This window comes from Budorcas taxicolor, chromosome 1 (assembly GCF_023091745.1).
Source record: "Budorcas taxicolor isolate Tak-1 chromosome 1, Takin1.1, whole genome shotgun sequence".
Classification (NCBI taxonomy): domain Eukaryota; kingdom Metazoa; phylum Chordata; class Mammalia; order Artiodactyla; family Bovidae; genus Budorcas; species Budorcas taxicolor.
The window spans coordinates 189,480,156-189,502,139 of NC_068910.1; the positions used below are offsets into that span (position 1 = coordinate 189,480,156).

General features: G+C 40.7%; 1 protein-coding gene across 1 annotated transcript in view; it reads left to right on the plus strand.

Annotated features, from left to right (window-relative positions):
- The window catches only part of SLC9A9 (solute carrier family 9 member A9), a 648,823-nt gene that overhangs the window by 385,144 nt on the left and 241,695 nt on the right, over positions 1-21,984 (plus strand). Inside the window, exons 10-11 of the mRNA XM_052640419.1 lie at positions 11,533-11,646; positions 13,212-13,323. Coding sequence (XP_052496379.1) covers positions 11,533-11,646; positions 13,212-13,323 — 226 coding nt within the window. The remainder of the gene's footprint in view (positions 1-11,532; positions 11,647-13,211; positions 13,324-21,984) is intronic.

Consider the following 21,984-nt stretch of genomic DNA (forward strand, 5'->3'; position numbering starts at 1 on the left):
TGGGAGTAATGGAATTGACTCTTGTTAAGCCTAAAAATTTATGTGGTGGGTGTAGGAGTGACTTGGGCAACTGGAGAGTAATCTGATGCCATCAGCATTTGCTGTGCAAAAGGCATTGGTCACTGTGCTTTCTGGCACAGTCTTTCCCTCCATATATGTTCATGATTTATTTTGTGTACAAACTCATTCTGAACATCATCAAAAATACACATGTAGCCCAAAAGAATTTTTTGCAGGATCTTTGTGGGGTAACTTTGAAGTGCCTAACAGTTTGGAAACAAAATAAAAGTAGCTCTAAAGCACCAAAGTAAGTCAAAGCTAAAACTTTCATTCAGATTAGATTTTTGCATGCATGGTTCTTATGTGAAAATAGAACTGCCTTCTTTAGAAACAAAGAAAAATACATTCTTGTACTGTAATAATTCATAATTTTTGACATTTTACCTATATTGTCAAGGATGTGCAATAGCTTCAATACAAGAGACCTTAAGGAGCGGGCTTAATGAATCTTGCTGAAAAAGAAAGCTCGACAAAGTTAATCAGTGTAAACTAAGAGTTTTCTGGAGTTCAGTACAAGCAGTGACAATCTACCCTCACCACACTTGAACTCTCACAAAGAAACAAGTCAAGCAAGCTTAATTTTCATCAGCTATTGATTTATAGATATTCATGCCTTCATAAAAATCATTTGGTAGCTGTTTTCTAATTAAGTGGCATTATTCAAATGTCATATATTTTTGTCTTCATTTTCATTGATTTCTCTGATTTATAAACTCTTTCACATGTTCCAATTTCTCATCATGTTTAACACAATCAATGTTCTACTCTAAGCTTCAAGCCCTCTATTGAATGCCTTTACATAATCTGCCATAGTTCAGAAATTGAATTCAAACTCTTCTTCATAAAAAAAATGATTTTAACCTTTTGCTGTAATTTTTTCTTTCTTTTGTCAGACAAATTAATGAATTCTTTAACCATCTGGAAAACAAAAAAATTTAAGAGCTTTAATATTGAATAATACTATTTACATATAGTGTTATATACTTGTATCAGACTTAAAATCATTTTGAAATACACAAGAAAACAATCTGTACCTCTTTACATTCTAAACTGTAAAATATCTACCTCCATGTATTGTACAAAGGATGACCTCAAAGCAAAAAGAAAAGCTGAACAAAGAGTTTGGCTAACTCAGGCTAAATAGCAAATCAGTTGAATTAGTCTTCAAATTATTTTCCCTCTGAAATAGAAGATGGGGTAAGAATGGTAAAATAGTTTTCTGTTTTTTTGTTTTCTGAGATGTTCTGGGTACTGTTGTACCATTGTAATAAAGTACTCAAAATTAGCTAATTCAGAAAGTTATCAAAGGGATTCAAATATGATAGATACATTAACAAAAATGACAATTTTTATTGGGAGTAACATAACGTGAAGCAAAGAAACTGGAAATTTTCAAGTTAATGATACAACTACGTGTTATTCCAAACCATGCTTCAGCTTCTCAAAATTGAGGCAAAACCTTTCTCAATTGGTTTGGCTCTAGTGTTTTCATTTGTCCCGATACTCTCTGCATTACATTGTGAAATAGCTGATCATAAAACAACACTGAATAATGTCCTCAGTCCTAGGCATTTTAGTTTGCCACACTTTCATTAAGGAAATGGGACAGCATAAAGCTCACAGTGTTGTGACTCGATATTCATTTTGTTGCCAGTGACAAATCCTCACGTAGAAGGACCACACAGCCCTCATGGTGGATGGAATGGTGTAGTTTCAGTCATGTTGTGGATGGTTGTCCCTCATGTCAGTGGCAAGGGCTGGGGTATTGGTATTCAACTCAGAGACCTACCTAAAGAAATGAGATCATTAGATATCTTCCTTTTTGTGTACATTCTTCACACTCCCATTCGAGAAAGAATTCAGCATAGGCTAATTCTAAAGTTAAAAAGATGCACAAGATGAATAGGAAAGGAGATTAAGAATAGCTGAATGTAGAAAGTAGAAGAAATGGATATTAACCTTTAAAATTTTTGATAATATGTGTATTTTATCAACACATAACAATATCAATGTTTCTCTTGGTTTATTAAGAGTTGTTTTTAAGCATAGTTTTAATTTCTTCAGAGAAAACATATTGTTTCAACTAGTTAATTTTCTTTATCTATTGGCAAGGCCACTGAGAAATTAATTATGCTGTGCCATGTCTCCCTTTTTTTCCCCTGAAAGACAACACTATTAGATTTGCTGAGAAGATCCTTCTGGAGGACATTTATTTGAACATAATTCTGGTCACTGTAGGCCCCCAGCCCTTGCAGATATTCTAGACTAGAGGCCCCATGTGCCAACCACAAGCTTCTAGCAAAATGTTTACTTTCAAGACAAATAAGACAGTAGGATGAAAAGTGGCCGTTGCTGTCTAAACTGTAAGATTACCTAAACTGCAACTCTTCTGATAGAAATCCCTTTTCTGCTGTTAGAGCAAGCAGGATGAAATAAAATGATACCCTACTTGACTCTTATTTTTTATGAGCTGAAGGAGTAGAAGTAGGAGAAGCAGTTGAAAGTGAGAAGAGAACCAAATTTCAACTCAATGAAAAGAAAGATCTTCTAACAGTTGTGCTTTTTGCGACCCTATGAACTGTAGCATCATTAGGCTCCTCATCTCTAGGCAAGAATACTGAAGTGGGTCACCATTCCCTCCTCCAGGGGATCTTCCCAACCCAAGGATTGAATCTCATCTCTTATGTCTCCTGCATTGGCAGGCAGGTTCTTTACCACTAGTGCTACGTGGGAGGCCCCTCTAACTGTTACAGATATCAAAAAATGCCATTTACTTCCTTGGATAAGAGATGAGGTTTCTGCCTTTGGCCATGTTCAATTATAAGCCAGAGAGCCCTAACCAAGAGTGTTGGAGCAATCAAGCATTGGCTAGACGTCTGGACTACATACATCACAAAGTAACTCTGACTTTGAAATCGATGTTACTATATTTTAGGCTGTGTGTGTGTGTGTGTGTGTGTGTGTGTGTGTGTGTGTGTGTGTTTCCATTCATTGAAATAGATCTAAGTCCAGTCTTATGTGGGGAACTGATATTCCTGATCAATATCATGATTATAAGCACTTTGAAGTTGCAGAGTTGAAAAGATATTCTTAACCTAATGGTACATTAACTTAAATGCAACCTTACAAAACTCTGTACTTATCCCTTAATAGCCTCCCAAAACAGAGAGAATCAAAAGTAGAAAACCTCCAGAAATAAGAACACTATTATCAGTGTTTACCGGCTAAAGTAATTTAGCAGACTCATAGAAAATGACCTTCCCTTTAAGTTATAAGCTCAAGGATTTCAAGAAAATCTGACTACAGTATTTATTCAGTTTAATGAAGCTCAATTCCTTGTAGCTGTAACTACATTTCTTTCCTTATATTAGCTTTACTTACTTAATGATGCCTATTCATCTTCTTAAGATGTGTTTTGCTGTGTTTTTATAGGCTGTGCTTTTGGAAGTCTCATGTTTTTAAAAAGTCAAATTAAGTTTAAAGGAGGACAATGAAAAATACAGGGGATGGGAGAGGGCTGGGTAGCAGCCAGGAGTGCATAGGGAACCCCAAAATTCTCAAAGAAATGACAAAGATGCAGCTCTCTGAACACTCAAGCCCTGTGAATAGCCTTTACTACAGGACCAGTAGAGCCCTGACCTTGAAGCATCTGATCTTGGATTTGAAGCCCACCTCCTGCAAATGGGGCAGAGACACTGCATGAAGTTTGTCTTATTTTAGGACATAGATAGATATAAATATAAAAATACACAATATATGTATGGCAATATTATAAAACGGTACAATCATTATATAAGACACAGTCCAGAAATTTCTCTAAGGGGAGAAGAGGTGATAGGAAAGGAGATTTGTCTTGATGTTATAAGAGCATGGCAAGACCTTTGGTTTTACTTTTGTGTTTTGAGAGGAGGAAAGAGAAGGATTGGATTGGAGGGGATGGTAAATAGACATTGTGGGGAGAAAAGTATGCCCCATCTTAAGTCACCCCCTGCTTCTACTAGTTGGGTACAAAGAAATTTACCTTTTAGGTTTCTTTACGAAAAAAAAAACAAAACACATGATCAGAATTACAGATATCTTCCCTACCAACAAAGAACTGCCCTGATGATCAAACAAGATGTATGAAACTCTGCTTTGTAGACTCTAATGTGTTACAAGTATTCCCCGATACTATTACTAACTGTTATTAACAAACATCTTTCTGTCCCTGAACCTGGATCTTGTCTAGTGGAGAGGCAGTGTAGTCTGGCAGAGGGGGTGTGGACTTTGGATAAAACTCAGGACAGCTCAGTTCTTCCCTTTATTGTGTTTTATGTGGACAAATGCATTAATATGGTCAAGTGCAGTTGTCCCAACTGTAAAATAGAAATAATAGTATCAATTTATGAGTTTTCTTGTTATAATAACATGAGTTCTTTAATTTTTCGGAAAGCCTTTAACACATTCCTTAGCACAAATCCTAAAAAGTGAGTCCCATTTGTATTATTACTATTTTATAACAATAATACTGATATTATTTTGTTGTTGTTATTTAGTTGTTATGTCATGTCCAACTCTTCTGCAACCCCATGGACTATAACTTGCCAGCTCTTCTGTCCGTGGGTTTCCCCAGGCAAGAATACTGGAGGGGGTTGTCTTTTCCTTCTCCAGAGGATCTTCCTGACCCAAGGATCAAACCCGTGTCTTCTGCACTGGCAATTCTTTACCACTGAGCCACCAGGGAAGCCCACTGATACTATTACAATGTCCTAAATCTAGAAAAGGACCTCAAAAGATTGCACTTGTACTTATTTGTAAATCTTGTACTTACAAAGCTTTGGCTTCGTAAGGAGAGCTTCACTCTGGGTACCATGATCTTGACTGGCAAGAAAGCTTCTGTCCTGGTGGTAAAGATCACAGGTCTTCAGCACAATTCATCTCCTATGCTTACCTCTAGACCCCATAGGAATTATTGGGTTCATCTTGAACAGATTCCCCCAGGATTAGGACCAAACAAGTATTATAATCCCAGGAGCAAAAGTTTCTAATTCTAACAGAATGTATTATAATGTTTGTTTGCAAATCCCCCCAATATAGTAATGAAATTGTTTATTGGTACTCTAGTTGGCTTCTTACGTCTCAGTGGGTACAGAATCTGCCTACAGTGAAAGAGACACAGGCAGATGTGAGTTCAATCCCCAGGTCGGGAAGATCCCCTGGAGGAGGGTATGGCAACCCACTCCAGTATTCTTGCCTGGAGAATCCCATGGACAGAGGAGCCTGGTGGGCTACAGTCCATAGGGTCACAAAGAGTTGGACACAACTGAAGCAACTGAACACACACACAGTCCAGTTTGTTCAGAATAGTTGTAGATATACCCAATAACTGATAAAAAATGAAATCTGAGGTATTCTCTAAAGAAGGCTCCCAGTTAAAAATAAAGGCAAATTTTATTAACAAACAAAAAAATTAATCCCAGGACAAAATTATGGAAAAAATAAAAGAATGCGTTTAGTTCTTTCTTTACTTTCACTTTTATTACAGTTTTGTAGGTTCTTAACATCCAAATTAAAATGAATTTCAGTGCACTACTTGGACAAGTAGATGAAAGTCAGTATGTTGGGCCAAACTTTACTAAGTCAGATAGAGGCCATGTTGAGGAGTCCATGTGAATTTAATTAGTGTTAGTTAATCTGGGTGTAGTGAACTGCTGTAATATTTCTGCACATGAACCAGAGTAATATAATAGTTTCATTCTTTCACTATTCGGAGAAAGAATCAATCAGAATTAATAATAAACATATTTTATAAAACAGATATATAATAAAAAAGAAATGCTTCACCATGGCACCAGGTTTTCCTTCCCTTGCTTTCATGTTTAGAGTTGATATGATTTTTTTGATCCAAAAGAATTCAAGTTCTGGAAGATTCTTTGTGTAAAAGGTTGTAGTAATACTTGAAAAATGATCATATGTAAAATCTGCAATATAGTCAATATCAATTCAAGATAAATAAATAAAACAGATATGATTTTTTCTTACTTTCTAGTAATTACAATAAGTAACACCAAATGAAAAACATAGTATCAAAGAAGTCTGTAAAAAACATGATTTGCTGACCATATTATGTTGCTTAATTAACATAGGAGTGGTTACCATGAATTTTTAGAGCTTTTAAAGATAGATTGTCCTCTTATACAGTTTAAATATTCCCCTAGTCTTGTTTGCACTATTAACTTGCTTCTTTTTCCTGAAGAAAAGCTTTCCCAAGCAAATATTATTTTAAACCTGAGTCTCCACCAAATGCTAACAAACTGTGAATTAGTGGAAATAAAACAAATGTTGTTTACTGTACTAGATAAATAAAACGTTAATTCAAGTTATTTTTCATTGACCCTGAGTGGGAAGGAAGTAGATTCAAGGTTATTCATATTGAATACTGTATCAACTATTTTGACATTTGTTGTTATTATTGTTACTACTCTTATTGGTTCTGGGGTAGAGTTTGTTCTTTATTTTTTCAAAATTGACCAGTAAATCTATTTCCTCGGTAATTGACTACTCTGGGCCAGACTGGGGCAATGAAGGTTTAACAACCAAATTGGTTGCTTCTGTCAGCTTAGCCAGCAGTCTTTTTGGCACAGAGGGCCAGTTTTGTGGAAGACAAGTTTTCCATGGACCAGAGGATGGGAGATAGTTTTGTGATAATTCAAGCACATTACATTTATTGTGCAATTTATCTCTATTTGTATTATATCAGCTCCACCTTAGATCAATAGGCTTTAGATCCCGAAGGTTGGGGACCCCTGCAGTGGAACTTAATGTAGATTCATTCTCCTTCTGAAACATGTCTTCAGGAGAGTTTTGCCCGTGAAACACAAAGTTGAATTTGCCCGCACATTTTCATTAAGTGCCCCAAGAAGGAAGTTATTATTAAGCCTATTCATTCAGAGGAGTTTTGCTACATGATATAAATAGACAAAGGAGTGCTAATCAGTGCTACCGCCTTGCTTTGAAGGGAATCTTTTTTAAAATTCTAACAACCAGCTACAGTTTAAAATGAGTCTATCAGATTGTCAAAGGTTTTTTTTTAAATTGATAAAAATTAATTTTGGCAAGAATATAAGGAAAACACAGCCTCCACACCATTGTTAGAGATGAAAATTGGTATAATCTTTCTGATAGGCAGACTTGTAGTATGTTGATAAAGTAAAATTAATGTATGTCCTTTGACAGAAGTAGCCCATATCTGGATATTTCACCTAAGGAATAGTCACTCAGCTGAGGAGAGAGGTTTGTATAAAGATGCTCAGTACAGTTTTGTTTATAAGGGGAAAATCTGAAACAACCAAATGTCTAATAATGGGTAATAATGGACACAGTGAAATAAAATTTGATATGAAGATACAAAGAGATTATGCTGCCATTAAAAATTGTTTAGTAGATTCAAATTTATTGCCATGGAAAGAGACTTATAAATATTATTGAGCTAATGAAAGTAAATTATATAAAAATACAGTTAGATTTATGTAGCATTTTGCACGATGACTGCCCTGGTGGCTCAGTGTAAAGAATCCTCCTTCCAATGCAGGAGACACGGGTTCAATTCCTGGGTCAGGAAGATCCCCTGGAGAAGGGAAGGACTACCCACTCCAGTATTCTTGCCTGAAGAATCCCACAGCCAGAGGAGTCTGGCGGGCTACAGTCAATACGGTCACAAAAGAATCAGACACAGCTGAGTGACTGAGGACACACACAGATAAGGATGCTTGATAATTTCCTAAAACCAAAAAGATGAAGAGTTGCTGTGAAAGCAAGGCTAAAGAAAGAAAATATTGGGGAAATATCTTTTTTCTACTCTATTTTTTAAATTTTCATTTTTAATTGAAGGACAATAGCTTTATAGTGTTGTGTGAGTTTCTTCCATACAAGAGCGTGAATCAGCTGTAAGTATATGTATATCCCCTCCCTCTGAAGCCTCCCCCTACCCCTTCCGTCTACCCATCTAGGTCATCACAGAGCACTGAACTGAGCGCCCTGTGTTACACAGCGGCTTCGCACTAGCTGTCTCTTTTACACATGGCAGTGTATAGCTGTCAATACTCTCAATGTGTCCCACCCTTTCCTTCTGCCGCTGTGTCTACAAGTCTCTTCTCTATGTCTATTCCAGTCCTGCAAGTAAGTTCATCAATACCATTTTTTCTAGATTCCATATATATGTATTAATATATTACTTCGATATTTGTTTTTCTTTCTTGTAATTTAATTCAGTTTTTTTAAATTCTGAAAGTAACATGTTTGTAGTAAAAAATTAATACAAACATTAAATGTCTGTAAAGTGAACAAGCTGTGTGTACATGTGTATGTTAATACACTTGATGGATTCATCCATATACAAACATATTTTTTGTTTCTTTAACTTACTTTTTATTTTAATGTCTCACATTCAGAAGTCCTAACTCCAGCTAATAATAGCTGAATTCATCACACACATTTTTGAACCAAACACACTGGTCTGAAAATGGGGAAAGAAGTGGACCCCAGAGACAAAATTGGGGTACGACCACTAAGAGGCTGAATGGATCCTAGTCAGCAAATGTCCTCTCTAGAGTAAAATACATTTGGGATGGGGACCCAAGAAGGGAAGGACCTATGCATTTAACCTTGATATGAGGTTATTAAAGCTATGACAAACCTAGACAGTGCATTAAAAAGTAGAGACATCACTTTGCCAACAAAGGTCCATATAGTCAAAGCTATGATTTTTCCAGTAGTAATATTTGGATGTGAGAGTTGGACCATAATGAAGGCTGAGCATCAACGAACTGATGCTTTTGAATTGTCGTGCTAGAGAAAACTCTTTAGAGTCCCTTGGACAGAAGGATATCAAACCAGTCAATCCTAAAAAACAACTCTGAATATTCATTGGAAGGACAGTTGCTGAAGTTGAAGCTCCAATACTTTGGTCACCTAATGCAAAGAGCCTACTCACTGGAAAAGACCCTGATGCTGGGAAAGATTGAAGGCAGGAGGAGAAGGTAGTGACAGAGGATGAGATGGTTGGATGGCATCACCAACTCAGTGGACATGAGTTTGAGCAAACTCAGGGAGATAGTGAAGGACAGGGAAGCCTGGTGTGCTGAAGTTCATGGGATCACAAAGAGTTGTACACAACTTAACAACTGAATAATAACAGCAATGTGATTATTAATGTCAAAAACTGGGTAGTCTCTCTGGACTGAATATCTTCCCCCATCTTCCCCCTAACAAATTCATTTGTTTAAGCCCTAATCCTCAATGTGATGGCACTTAGAGGTGGGCCTTTGGGAGGTAATTAGGTCATGAGGGTGGAGTGCTCATAAATGGGATGAGTACCTTCAGAAGGTGAAACAATAGAAGGAAGTTCTCCCTTTCTCTCTGCCATGTGAGGACACAGCAAGTAGGTTGCTGTTTGCACGCCATCAAGAGGGCCTTCATCAGAACCAAATTGCCCAGCACTTGGATCTTAGAATTTCCAGCCTCCAGAACTATGAGAAATGAATTTCTGTTGTTCAAATCACCCAGTCCATAGTATTTTGTTACAGCAGCCTGGCGTGTTATGGCACATAGGCAAATCTCACGTTTTGAAAAAGTAAAGATATAAAGAAATAGAAAAGTGTCCCCCATCTGCTGTATTTCCCCTCGTATTTTCACATTGTCTGTGGCTATTTGGGTTACAGTGTTTGTTTAGATGGGCTGGCCTAGAATGTAAAGTGAGCGCTCAGGATAATTGATGATCACTACGACCAACCTAGATAGCATATTCAAAAGTGAAGACATTACTTTGCTGACTAAGGTCCGTCTAGTCCAGACTATGGTTTTTCCTGTGGTCATGTATGGATGTGAGAGTTGGACTGTGAAGAAGGCTGAGTGTTGAAGAATTGATGCTTTTAAACTGTGGTGTTGGAGAAGACTCTTGAGAGTCCCTTGGACTGCAAGGAGATCCAACCAGTCCATTCTGAAGGAGATCAGCCCTGGGATTTCTTTGGAAGGAATGATGCTAAAGCTGAATCTCCAGTACTTTGGCCACCTCATGCGAAGAGTTGACTCATTGGAAAAGACTCTGATGCTGGGAGGGATTGGGGGCAGGAGGAGAAGGGGACAACAGAGGTTGAGACGGCTGGATGGCATCATGGACTCGATGGACGTGAGTCTGAGTGAACTCTGGGAGTTGGTGATGGACAGGGAGGCCTGGCGTGCTGCAGTTCATGGGGTCACAAAGAGTCAGACACAACTGAGTGACTGAACTGACCTGAACTGAACTGCTGCAGAAAGACCATCCTGTACCGAAAGAGCTGTGTCTTTTTAATCCATTCTTTCTATTACTGGTTTTAAATAATGTGTCTGACAAGATTCTGCTTTCTTTCTGTCAACTGTCAGTGAACAGGTATTGGGCATTATTTGTGGGGCTGTAAATACATTACATGAAAAAATAATGAGTCCTTAAAAAGTCAAGAGAAATGCCTCCAGAGACGTTTACCTCACATGGTGATTTATGTAGGTCTGAGAAGGAAGTTTCAGAAATTTCCAAATGAAAAGTCTGGGACATAAACTAATGTCTCTTCCAAATCTGCCTTTGCTGGACATATTTCCCTTTCACTTCTAACCTGGAAGTTGGAGAATGTTTTTCATGTTCAACTTAAATTGTTTAGTTAATGGTCTAAGAATAACTCTTGGGAGCTTCCCTCAGCACAACATGTTATTACTCTATCCCTCTGACTGTAATTTGATGTGTCTATTGTGTTCTTGCTGAATAAACTGATCCCTGGGATTAATCATTTTCTTTTTACCGGCTAGAAATTGTAGACATTTAATGGATATACCTACATCAGTCAATTTAATGAGTCTCATTGTCTGAAGTTTGAAATATGATACTGATCCTGATCATTCTAATGCTGAAGTATAGTTGACATTCATCCTTACCACAAGTTTCTAAGTTCTCCAGGTTTGTCTCTTTTGCCTGCCTGAGGAAGATAATTTAGCTAAAGCTTTTTTTTTTTTTAATTTAGTTCTTCCAGGGTCTGAGAACTCAAGTGCACCTTCTGGGTGATGTACAGAAGGGGCTAGAACATTCTTGCATGGTTCACTACAGGGCACATTAACCAAATCACATAGTTTCGGTTTCTGTAAGAGGGACTGTTCTGTCATCCCGGTAGGAATTGTGCCATTGAGGATCATGCTGGTAAATCTCACCCTGGGATATCACTGACAGCCTTGCAGTTGGAAAGGAGGCTGAGATGTTGACATGGATGTGGCATCTGTCCCTGGGCAGAGAGCCAGGGTAGAGTCCTGGCCAGTATGGGCAGGTCCCCTGTGCCTCTCCAGAGGCTGAGCCTAAGGATGGCCTTCCCAGATACAGGAGGACCATCTAGTCACCAAACACAGCCACAGGAAATTAAATGCACTCAAAGCTGAGTCATAATTCATGGCTTTTGTTCTCTGTTTTGTTTCCAGTTGTTTGAATTTATGAACTTCTTGGCTGAGAATGTCATCTTCTGTTACATGGGCCTGGCGCTGTTCACATTCCAGAATCACATCTTCAATGCTCTTTTCATACTTGGAGCTTTTGTATCCTTTGAAATACTGAACACAAGGAGAAGAAAACAAACTACTTAACTTTAGGGATTATTCTTTTAAATTGTTCATTTTCCTCAGATTTACTGCAAAGTTCAAATTCAAAACATGTAAGTAATTTAAGTTAGAGGAAAAAAGCATCCTAAGAAATATTGGGGCCTTTATTAAATGTCTGTGGTTCAAGATATAAAGTTTGGAAATTGCTGAGGAAAATAAAGGGAAAAAAACTGAAAGAGGAAGACATTTTTTGAATATTCAAAATATGTTTAAAATATGTTATGAATCATTTACATAAAAATTATGTCAACTCATTTTTTTTATGTTTAATCTGCGTTAGAACGTATCAGAAAACAGCCAGGCCTTAGAACTTTAGAAATACTTTCACTGAAAGATGGTAAAATCTTTTTTCCAGTGAAGACTTTGTAAAAAGGATAGACAGAGTAAAGATCAAGTCAAATTACCATGATGGATGTGCTTTCACTATCTTAAGCATTGTGCACATGTAAGTTTAATAAGACAGCCTCTTTCCTGTAAGTGAAAGAACAGGTTAAGTCTAGACCTCACTTTTAATGCAGGGGGCTTTTCTTGCTCTAGGTCTGGGATCTAAGCATTCCCAGAGGAAATGAATGTCTATCAGAAAAGATACTGAGCCACTGTGGATGTTCCCAGGGATAGTCAGCAGCTGTTATCCTTGTTCCTGGTTGGAAAATGGACAAGATGACCTCTGGGATCACAGGTAGACGATCCTAACAGCCAAGAGAGCCATCTCCTCTCTGGAAGCCCTGGTCCAACTAGGCACCAGCCCTGGCCTCTTGTTCTCTTTTCACTGAGCAGAGAAGTGAATTTTCAAACTCCATCCAAGTCTTAGAAGGACGCTCCCTCTTTCCCAAGTAACTCCTACCATTTGAGGACAGACTAGCACAGACAATCAGGGAAGATGTCCAAGATGTCAAAAGGGGACAGATGAGTACCACCAGTCTTTTCATAGATTTTTTAACCTGTATAACTTGGATTTTAGTGAAATGCCTCTTAAAGCAGAAGTTGTTTTATACATTTAGACAGGCAATTCCTCTCGAAATTAAATTCACTAAAAGAAAAAAAAATAAGTGAAGCTTGCTAGATTTAGAGAGTATAAACTGATGGAAAGTAAGATGATAATCGTGAGCCAAAGCACATTTATCCTTTCTCAAGTGCTGCTTGAGAGGATAATGGCACAGCCTCGGAATGGTCTCTGCCTCACATTTTGCAGCAGAATTGAGCATAGAGTCAGTTATCAGCCACATAAATGTGATGAGAAAATTTACAGTGATTGAAATGGTATTGGATTAACAATTTTAAACCGAGTATATATTCAAAGAAGACCTCTATCATTTCTGGAAAGGAACTGACATTGAAAGATGAATTTTGGAAGCGGTTTAGACATACATGTATCTACATGTTTGTTCCTATTTTCTGGGTCATAATATAAAGAAGCTTAAGGTCATAATATTTAAAGCCCAAGGACTATCACACTTATTGCAACAACATTTTCCTCAATGTTTCCCTGCGCTTATCCACAGGTAGCAATTTTTGTAGCCAGAGCCTGCAACATATATCCCCTCTCCTTCCTCCTGAATCTAGGCCGGAAACACACGATCCCCTGGAACTTTCAACACATGATGATGTTTTCAGGTATGTGAATTTTGTGTGTTCGTGCAACTCTTCTCTCATATTTTTTCCTTGTACTTGAAAACCATGTGCACTATACATTATACTTAGAGACTTCTTGGGGAAGCATAACTTCTCTTTACCCCATTGTACCTACTTTCATGCTGCTATCCATACATTCTGTGCAACAATGGCATTTCTTTCCAGAAAGAAAATGAAATTAAAGAGAATATGGTTAAGATAGCCACGAGTTTCAATATCTGCCCGAAACTGGCCAGAATCTGGCCTAGAATAGCCACTGAACTTTCCCCTGACCTGTGCTCAGTCACTCAGTTGTGTCCGACTCTTTGGGACCACATGGACCACAGCCCGCCAGGCTCCTCTGTCCATGGGGATTCTCCAGGCAAGAATACTGGAGTAAGTTGCCATGCCCTCCCCCAGGGAATCTTTCCAACCCAGAAATCAAACCCAGCTCCCCTTCACTGCAGGCAGATTCCTTAACTGAGCCACCAAGGAAGCCCTTTCCTGACCTATTTCAGATCAATTTTCAGTTGGAGGAATTTGCATAATTGTTTCACAAAATGCAGACTTACAGATAAATAATGTGTAAGTGGTGCCGTTTCTGTCCAATGTTATGGCTCCTTCTCCTTAGAAACCTTGCTGCTTCCCTATGCAAAGCTCCAGGAAGTTTTCATGGTTAGTACAGAAGCAAATCACATCCAAGTATGATCAGTTATTAGTTGAGAAAAGCATTAATAGCAATTCCACCAAATACCAAGAGCTGTCCTACACACAGGTGGATGAAACCAACAAAGTCTCTACTCTCAAACCATACCTGAAGGCCCCTTTTTCCCAAAGAAAACAAAATGAACTTGCTGACCCTGAACTGCTCTGGGGACTGTGTTTCTTTACGTTCAATTAATTTTCCTACCATCAGCCTTTTCTTATTTGGAGACTTTTCCCCTTACATGCCTTCTATGTACTTGTACACTTATATTACAGTCGGAGGCAGTTCACTGGAAGATACATGAGAGTAAAACAAAGCTTCACAATAGAGCAAACAAAATATGGGGTATACAGGAGAATATGGAAAAAGTGAGAAAAACTATCATTTACTGAATATCTGCTGCTGCTGCTAAGTTGCTTCAGTCGTGTCCGACTCTGTGTGACCCCACAAACAGCAGCCCACCAGGCTCCCCCGTCCCTGGGATTCTCCAGGAAAGAACACTGGAGTGGGTTGCCATTTCCTTCTCCAATGCATGAAAGTGAAAAGTGAAAGTGAAGTCACTCAGTCGTGTCCAACTCATCGCGACCCCATGGACTGCAGCCTACCAGGCTCCTCTGTCCGTGGGATTTTCCAGGCAAGAGTACTGGTGTGGGTTGCCATTGCCTTTTGCTTTGCCTCTCATTATAAATCAATCCTAGTGAAGTGGAAGTTAAAATTGCTCATTTGTGTCCAACTCTTTGCAACCTCATGGACTATATGAAGTGAAGTGAAGTGAAGTGAAGTCGCTCAGTTGTGTCCGACTCTTTGCGACCCCATGGACTGTAGCCTACCAGGCTCCTCCCTTCATGGAATTCTCCAGGCAAGAGTACTGGAGTGGGCTGCCATTTCCTTCTCCAGGGGATCTTCCCGACCCAGGGATCGAACCCAGGTCTCCAGCATTCCAGGCAGATGCTTTAACCTCTGAGCCGTATAAGTCCATGGAATTCTCCAGGCCAGAATACTGGAGTAGGTAGCCTTTACCTTCTCCAGGGCATTTTCCCAACCCAGAGATTGAACGCAGGTCTTCTGCATTGCAGGCAGATTCTTTACCAGCTGAACAAGGGAAGCCCAAATTAATCCTATGAAGCAGATATTAATCCATTTTCTAGATGGAAAAAATGAGGTTCAGAATCTCAAAAAAAGTTTAAGTAACTTGGCTGAGGATGAAATCATTCCTAAGCCAAGGTCTGTGAAACTTCCCCTCAAAACCCAACAAATCCACATTTTTAGAAGTAGGAATAAGGGCTTCCCCGGTGGCTTGGCAGTAAAGAATCTGCTTGCAATTCAAGAGACACAGGTTCAATCCTTGGGGTCAGGAAGATCTCCTAGAAAAGGAAGTGGCAACTCTCTCCAGTATTCTTGCCTGGAAAATCCCATGGACAGAGGAGCTTGGTGGGCTACGGTCCATGGGTTTACAAAGAGTTGGACACAACTTAGTGAATGAACAACAACTAGGAATAGAAGGCTTGTTTCACCTTCACTTCCCTGCTAGCCTGTTCCACACAGTAAAGGGTGGCAGCTCCCAGGTTGACAATGAGTCATTCAATCAAGTGCAGGCAAATGGAGGTCCAGAGTTTAAAAATGTCCTCCTGTAGGCCTCTGATGGTACTTCCCTACATTTCCAAATATGCCGGTGTGGCATGCCCAAGAGAGTCATACAGAGTGTACCAGTAGGTGATCTTTAATTTAAAGCAGTGATGAACTTAGGTAATGATTAACTTTTATATTTGGACAGCAAAACTCAGATTGGATCACGTAAAGAAGTTGGCACTGGGGTGCATTTTTGTAAAGCATTTCTAGGAGTTGGGAAGCACTGTTCCTTCATTTCCATCAAAATATCAGTAGCTTCACTCTGGAGAATTGTGGTTTATTTTTAAAACTGGGATATTATATTTTAAACAATGCTTTATTTTACAAAGAAGATTTTGAGAAAAGTGCAAGGTTTAAATAGCTGTCTTGGGATGTGAAATGTCTGCCCAAATAACCTCGTGGCTTGCTGGTTTTCTGGATTTGGCATCTTCTGTGTTTGCTTAGCTGTCAAATTGGAGCTGCATTAAAATCTGAGGCCAGCAGTATGGTATGTACGGCCAGGGGATGTGAGGAAGCCCAGAACTTGATGCTACCTTTATGATATTCTAAAGTGGGGAATCAGCGAACTAGGGCCTTTGAACCAAATCTAGCCCGCATGAATTTTGTGAATAAAGCTGAAACATAGCTCTTCCTCTCTTTATATAATACTGCCTGTCCTGCCTTTATGCTGTGCACGCTGTGCAAAGTCGCTTCAGTCGTGTTGGACTCTGCGACCCCATGGGCTATAGTCCACAGGACTCCTCTGTCCATGGGATTCTCCAGGCAAGAATACTGGAGTGGGTTGCCCTGCCCTCCTCCAGGGATCTTCCAACCCACACCTTTTATGTCTCCTGCATTGGCAGGTAGGTCCTTTACCACTAGCACCATCAGGGAAGCCCCATCTTTACTCTACAAGGGCAGAACTGTATGTTGCAGTAGAAAGTATATGATTTACAAAACCTCAACCAGTCCACTCTGAAGGAGATCAACCCTGGGATTTCTTTGGAAGGAATGATGCCAAAGCTGAAACTCCAGTACTTTGGCCACCTCATGCAAAGAGCTGACTCATTGGAAAAGACTCTGATGCTGGGAGGGATGCTGGGAGAAGGGGACGACCGAGGATGAGATGGCTGGATGGCATCAAGGACTCGATGGACGTGAGTCTGAGTGAACTCCAGGAGATGGTGATGAACAGGGAGGCCTGGTGTGCTGCGATTCATGGGGTTGCAAAGAGTCGGACACGACTGAGTGACTGAATTGAACTGAACTGAACTGAACTGAAAACAGGTACTACCTGGCCTTGTTCTAAAACACTTTCATCCTCTAGAAGAAAAACTATAACTCCATCACATTAATGGAATTGGCATTAATAGTTTAATTAGGGGAATACCCATCTGCCAGTTCCTATTATTAAGAACATTGACTTTTCCACTAAAAAGCTGTCTTCTTAGCTTTAAAATGAGGAAATTGGTACGTTACATGGTTATGTAATTGAATCATAGGTGGTCAACTCTAAAGTCACTCTGTACCTTTCTAAGACCTTTTGTGGGTAATGTTTTGAGACTCATCTCCAGAGCAAGATAGGCTAGGCATTGGTCTCTTTCTGTGGATTAAAAGAGAGAAGGAAAGAAAGACATGGAGAACTTTGGAGTATCTTGCTCACATCCTGGCAACTAGTTAAGAGATGAAATTGAGACTTAAACCTGGGCCTCCGGACTTTGAATTCAGATCCTTCTCTGCCGTGACAGGACTTCAGATTTACCCTCAAGGTCATGAGAACAGAAGTTAAATCAAAGCCGTGCCCTTCCTAGCCCAGGCAAACTCCAGCATCCAGTTCACAGTAAGCCACACATGTGGGCGACCCCCTTCCCCCAGCCACAGGCTCAGTTCTACATTGCACCCACTGATCCCCATCAGAATGTAGGAAGGATCAAGGGAATTCACCATGCGGAGGGCAATAGTTTTCTTCAAAAGAGAATGCTCCAGAGTAGGCTTCGATTTTCTGCATAAATCCTGATATTCCATACCTCATATTCCACGCCTCACTCAGGACCTAAAGTTTTCAATGTATTTGCTGGGAAGTAAAGAATTTAAAAGGTAAACTTAAGGTAATGTAAGCCAGAGGAGGAGGTGAAAAAGCAGATCAAATACACAGTCTAGCCTTTTCTGGGTATGTGGACACCACAGCTGCTGAGATCAGAAAAACGACTGACCCTCTTAAAGAATATTTGCATTATAATGTAGTTTGATGTTCTTAATTATGTCCAGAGGGGTTTTGATCATCCAGTGAGAAGGAAACTTTGAAGCTCGCTGGTGGGACCTAGTTGTCCTTGCCTCACTGAGAAATGAAAATGGAGCCTCTCTTTTACACAGCTCAAAACATTTTTCAGAGTCCTTAGAAGAAAGTAAATGACAATAACCCTCTGTCTAAAATGGCTGAAAGTGAAAGTGAAGTCACTCAGTTGTGTCGACTGTTTGCAACCACGTGGACTGTAGTCTACCAGGCTCCTCCATCCATGGGATTCTCCAGGCAAGAACACTGGAGTGGGTCGCCATTTCTTTCTCCAGGGGATCTTCCTGACCCAGGAAGTGTGAATTTATTTACACAGCCCCTCTGTCATCACCCAGCTTCTCATTTCACAGACATTTCCTTACAGGCTCCCTTGGGTAAGTGTTTGGGTGAACGGAGACCAAGCTGAGAACCCTGCCCTTAAGGCGGCTTGCAGTTTCAGAGAGAGAACTTGGCTTTGGGCCAAGGTTCACTAAGCCCTTGCAGCACAGATGGTTCAAAGGCCAATCAAATAAGAGCCAGAATTTCTGTCTTAGTCAATTACACCTGCTATGTGACAAAGCCTTTCCTCCATCATCTTTACTCTCCCCTTGTACATGACTTTTTGGCACTGGGCAGGAAGAGGGCTGGTGATGCTTTAGAAGTAGAAGTGGATTCACTTGTAAAGTTAAAGAAGCTTCAGTTTGAAGCTCCCCAGGTCCCTGTTCCAAGACCCTGGGATGAGCCCTAGCAGTGTGTTCTGATGGTATATAAAATCTGTTAAAGATATTTCTGTCTCTTTTTTCTTAAAGAGGGTCCCAAATGTATAAGTTTCAGGCCCCATAAACCTGAATCAGCTCCTATGTCCATTCTGGAGGCACCTGAGGATGAGAGTTTGCAGAGGGATCCTGGGCTCATTACTTACCTCCTGGTTGGGGGTGCGGGGGGATGGCCTGCACACAGGGCCTGCAGTGAGCACTGAAGTAAGGCATGGAGCTTCGTAGATGGTGGGGTTTCAGCAATGTTTGGGGGGAAATCTCACATTGTTCCTGGATGATGACCGTACTGCCACTCCACCACCCTCTGCCCTCTCCCCTCAATACTCCACCTTTGGCTTCTAGAGCTAGTTAAAGTGAGCAAAGCCACTGTCAGGACCCAGGCTGAATTTCTCACCTAGCACAGGCCCTGTGCTAAGTCGCTTCAGTCATGTCCAACTCTTTGCGAGCCCGTGGGCTGTAGCCCACCAGGCTCCTCTGTCCATGGGATTCTCCAGGCAAGAATACTGGAGTGGTTTGCCATTTCCTCTTCCAGGGGATTTCCCGACCCAGGGATTGAACTTGTGTCTCTCATATCTCCTGCTCTGGCAGGCAGGTTCTTTACCACTGAGCCACCTTGGGAAGCCCAGCCCCTACCCAGTTTATTTTGTATAGACTCAGCGTCCACACACGCGCAGCCTTAGAACCTGAAAATGAGGAACGGTCTCAAGGTCAGGAGGAGTGTGGTCTCTTTGCTTCCTCAGTCTTGAGAAGCTTTTAATAATGCAAATTCTGGGTTTTTTTGGTAGCTAGGTTGCAGCTCAGAGTCAGCTGGGGAAGTTTACCCTGAGACATTTTAAGACCTTCTTTAAATTCAAGGCCAGGAGTCCGTCACTGCTCTGTTGTATCGTGTGACGCCCAGCACAAAGGGCTTAAGAGGACTGCTCAGCATCCTGCCCCCCTCTCCCCGAAACTGTTCCTGTCGTGCTCAGCACAGCCCCAGTTAATGCTTGGAGTGGGCGGCCCCACCCAGCACTCAGTTCACTTGAAACCGAAGATGCAAACCTCTGTGGTTTAAATTAAAGGAGAAGATGTGCTTTGCACAAATTAGCTTTCCTATTGATATGGTGCATATTACAAAGATCAGGCCTCTTGTTTTAATTCAAATCTGTGTGCTGCAATTTTTATTTAATTTAAAACTAAATAAAAGCCAAGAATTGCTAGAAGGCGGGGAAATACCAAGCCTAATTGAGCCCTGGCAGCCTTTCTGAAACCGCTGTAACCACCAGGGACTGTAGGCTAGTGGGTTGTGGAGGCTCATGCAGAGTTGCTGTGCCGAACTGGACAGAAGGGAAGCCCAGAGTCATCCGGGCAGGTTGAAAGAGCCCAGCAGTGTGTCAGAAGACATGATTCGCCAATTTATCCATTTCTATTGCACTTTGAAGAGACTCTGTAACCCTGAAGTGTCCTATCCCATGAACTCGGAAGGGTTTTAACCTGGAAAATGTGATCGCAGTATATGGATATAACATAAAACCTCATCCATGAGTTTACATAACCATAAAGACAACAGCCCCAAGTGTGGCCCGGCTTTGCTGCTAATGTTTGTTGCTCATTTGCTTGTCCACCAGCACTCATTAGCATCCAAATAGCTGCTGGCACTAAAGAACTAAGGGGAAGGCATGGAAGAAAAACTTTAAATTAAGAAAAATTTCCCATTAGCATTTATCTTTCCCCCTTACTAGTGAAAACACTGCCATTACTATTCAAGTTTTGGAAAACACTGTGCTTGGTATAGAACCCCAGTGTTCCGTAGAACAGCTTAAGAACTCTGCCCACGTGTTGGTGAGCATTTTTCTATGTCTTTTTGGTGAGCTACTGATCAGGCTGTGGTCAGAGCCAGTCTGAGACTTTGACCCCAAAATGGCCTTCCCTTCTTGACATTCAGTTACAGAAAAGAAAAATGTGTAAGTGAAGAGTCTAGGTTATTGTTTCAGCAGTGCCTAGCCGTCTATGGGGTCGCACAGAGTCGGACACGACTGAAGTGATTTAGCAGCAGCAGCAGTCTTTATCTTGGAGAAGGAAGTGGCAACCCACTCCAGTATTCTTGCCTGGAGAATCCTGTGGACAGAGGAGCCTGGTGGGCTGCTGTCCATGGGGTCGCACAGAGTCGGACACAACTGAAGTGACTTAGCATGCATGCATGCATTGGAGAAGGAAATGGCAACCCACTCCAGTGTTCTTGCCTGGAGAATCCCAGGGACGGGGGAGCCTGGTGGGCTGTCGTCTATGGGGTCGCACAGAGTCGGACACGACTGAAGCGACTTAGCAGCTTTGTTGGCAAAGTAATATCTCTACTTTTCGATATGCTGTCTAGGTTGGTCATAACTTTTCTTCCAAGGAGTAAGCGTCTTTTAATTTACCATCTGCAGTGATTTTGGAGCCCAAAAAAATAAAGTCTGACACTGATTCCACTGTTTCCCCATCTATTTCCCATGAAGTGATGGGACCAAATGCCATGATCTTAGTTTTCTGAATGTTGAGCTTTAAGCCAACTTTTTCACTCTCCACTTTCACTTTCATCAAGAGACTTTTTAGTTCCTCTTCACTTTCTGCCATAAGGGTGGTGTCATCTGCATATCTGAGGTTATTGATATTTCTCCTGGCAATGTTGATTCCAGCTTGTGCTTCTTCCAGCCCAGGGTTTCTCATGATATACTCTGCATAGAAGTTAAATATAGACTCTCTCTATGACCACCTAAATAAATGGAACCATATTAAGCCATCAGACTCTCTGACACAATTACCAGCCACCATATAAAAGGAGCACTTCCAGGCTTTCTTGATCCTTTGAACCCAAAGCCGTGGTCCTGGGACCAGCAGCTATGACACCACTGGGGATCTCTTTAGAAATGCTGATTCCAGGTCTGCCTTCGGATAAGATTCCCAGGCAATTTCTGTACATGTGAAGGTCTGAGAAGCACATCCCAGAACATAATCACAGTGCATGGTTTCTGTTCTGAACCTCTCTCTTCAATACATTCCCCCCACTTTATTCACTTTTGCTTTAGACCCTTCTGTGATGCCAGTCTTGCTTCTTTTTTTCCATTTGCCAGTCTTATCAGCAGAGCAATGTTTACCCAGTTACTGAATTTCCTCCAGTTCCTCAAGCATGTGGAGATCTTTCCTACCTCCACTCCCCAAACCCCACCCCCCACCGTTTACTCAGGTTCTTGGTCTGCCCTGACCCCTTTCCACACCCACCACCTTCACTCTTTTACTCAGTAATTGGTTTTATCCTTCACATCTTGGCTTAGACGTCACTT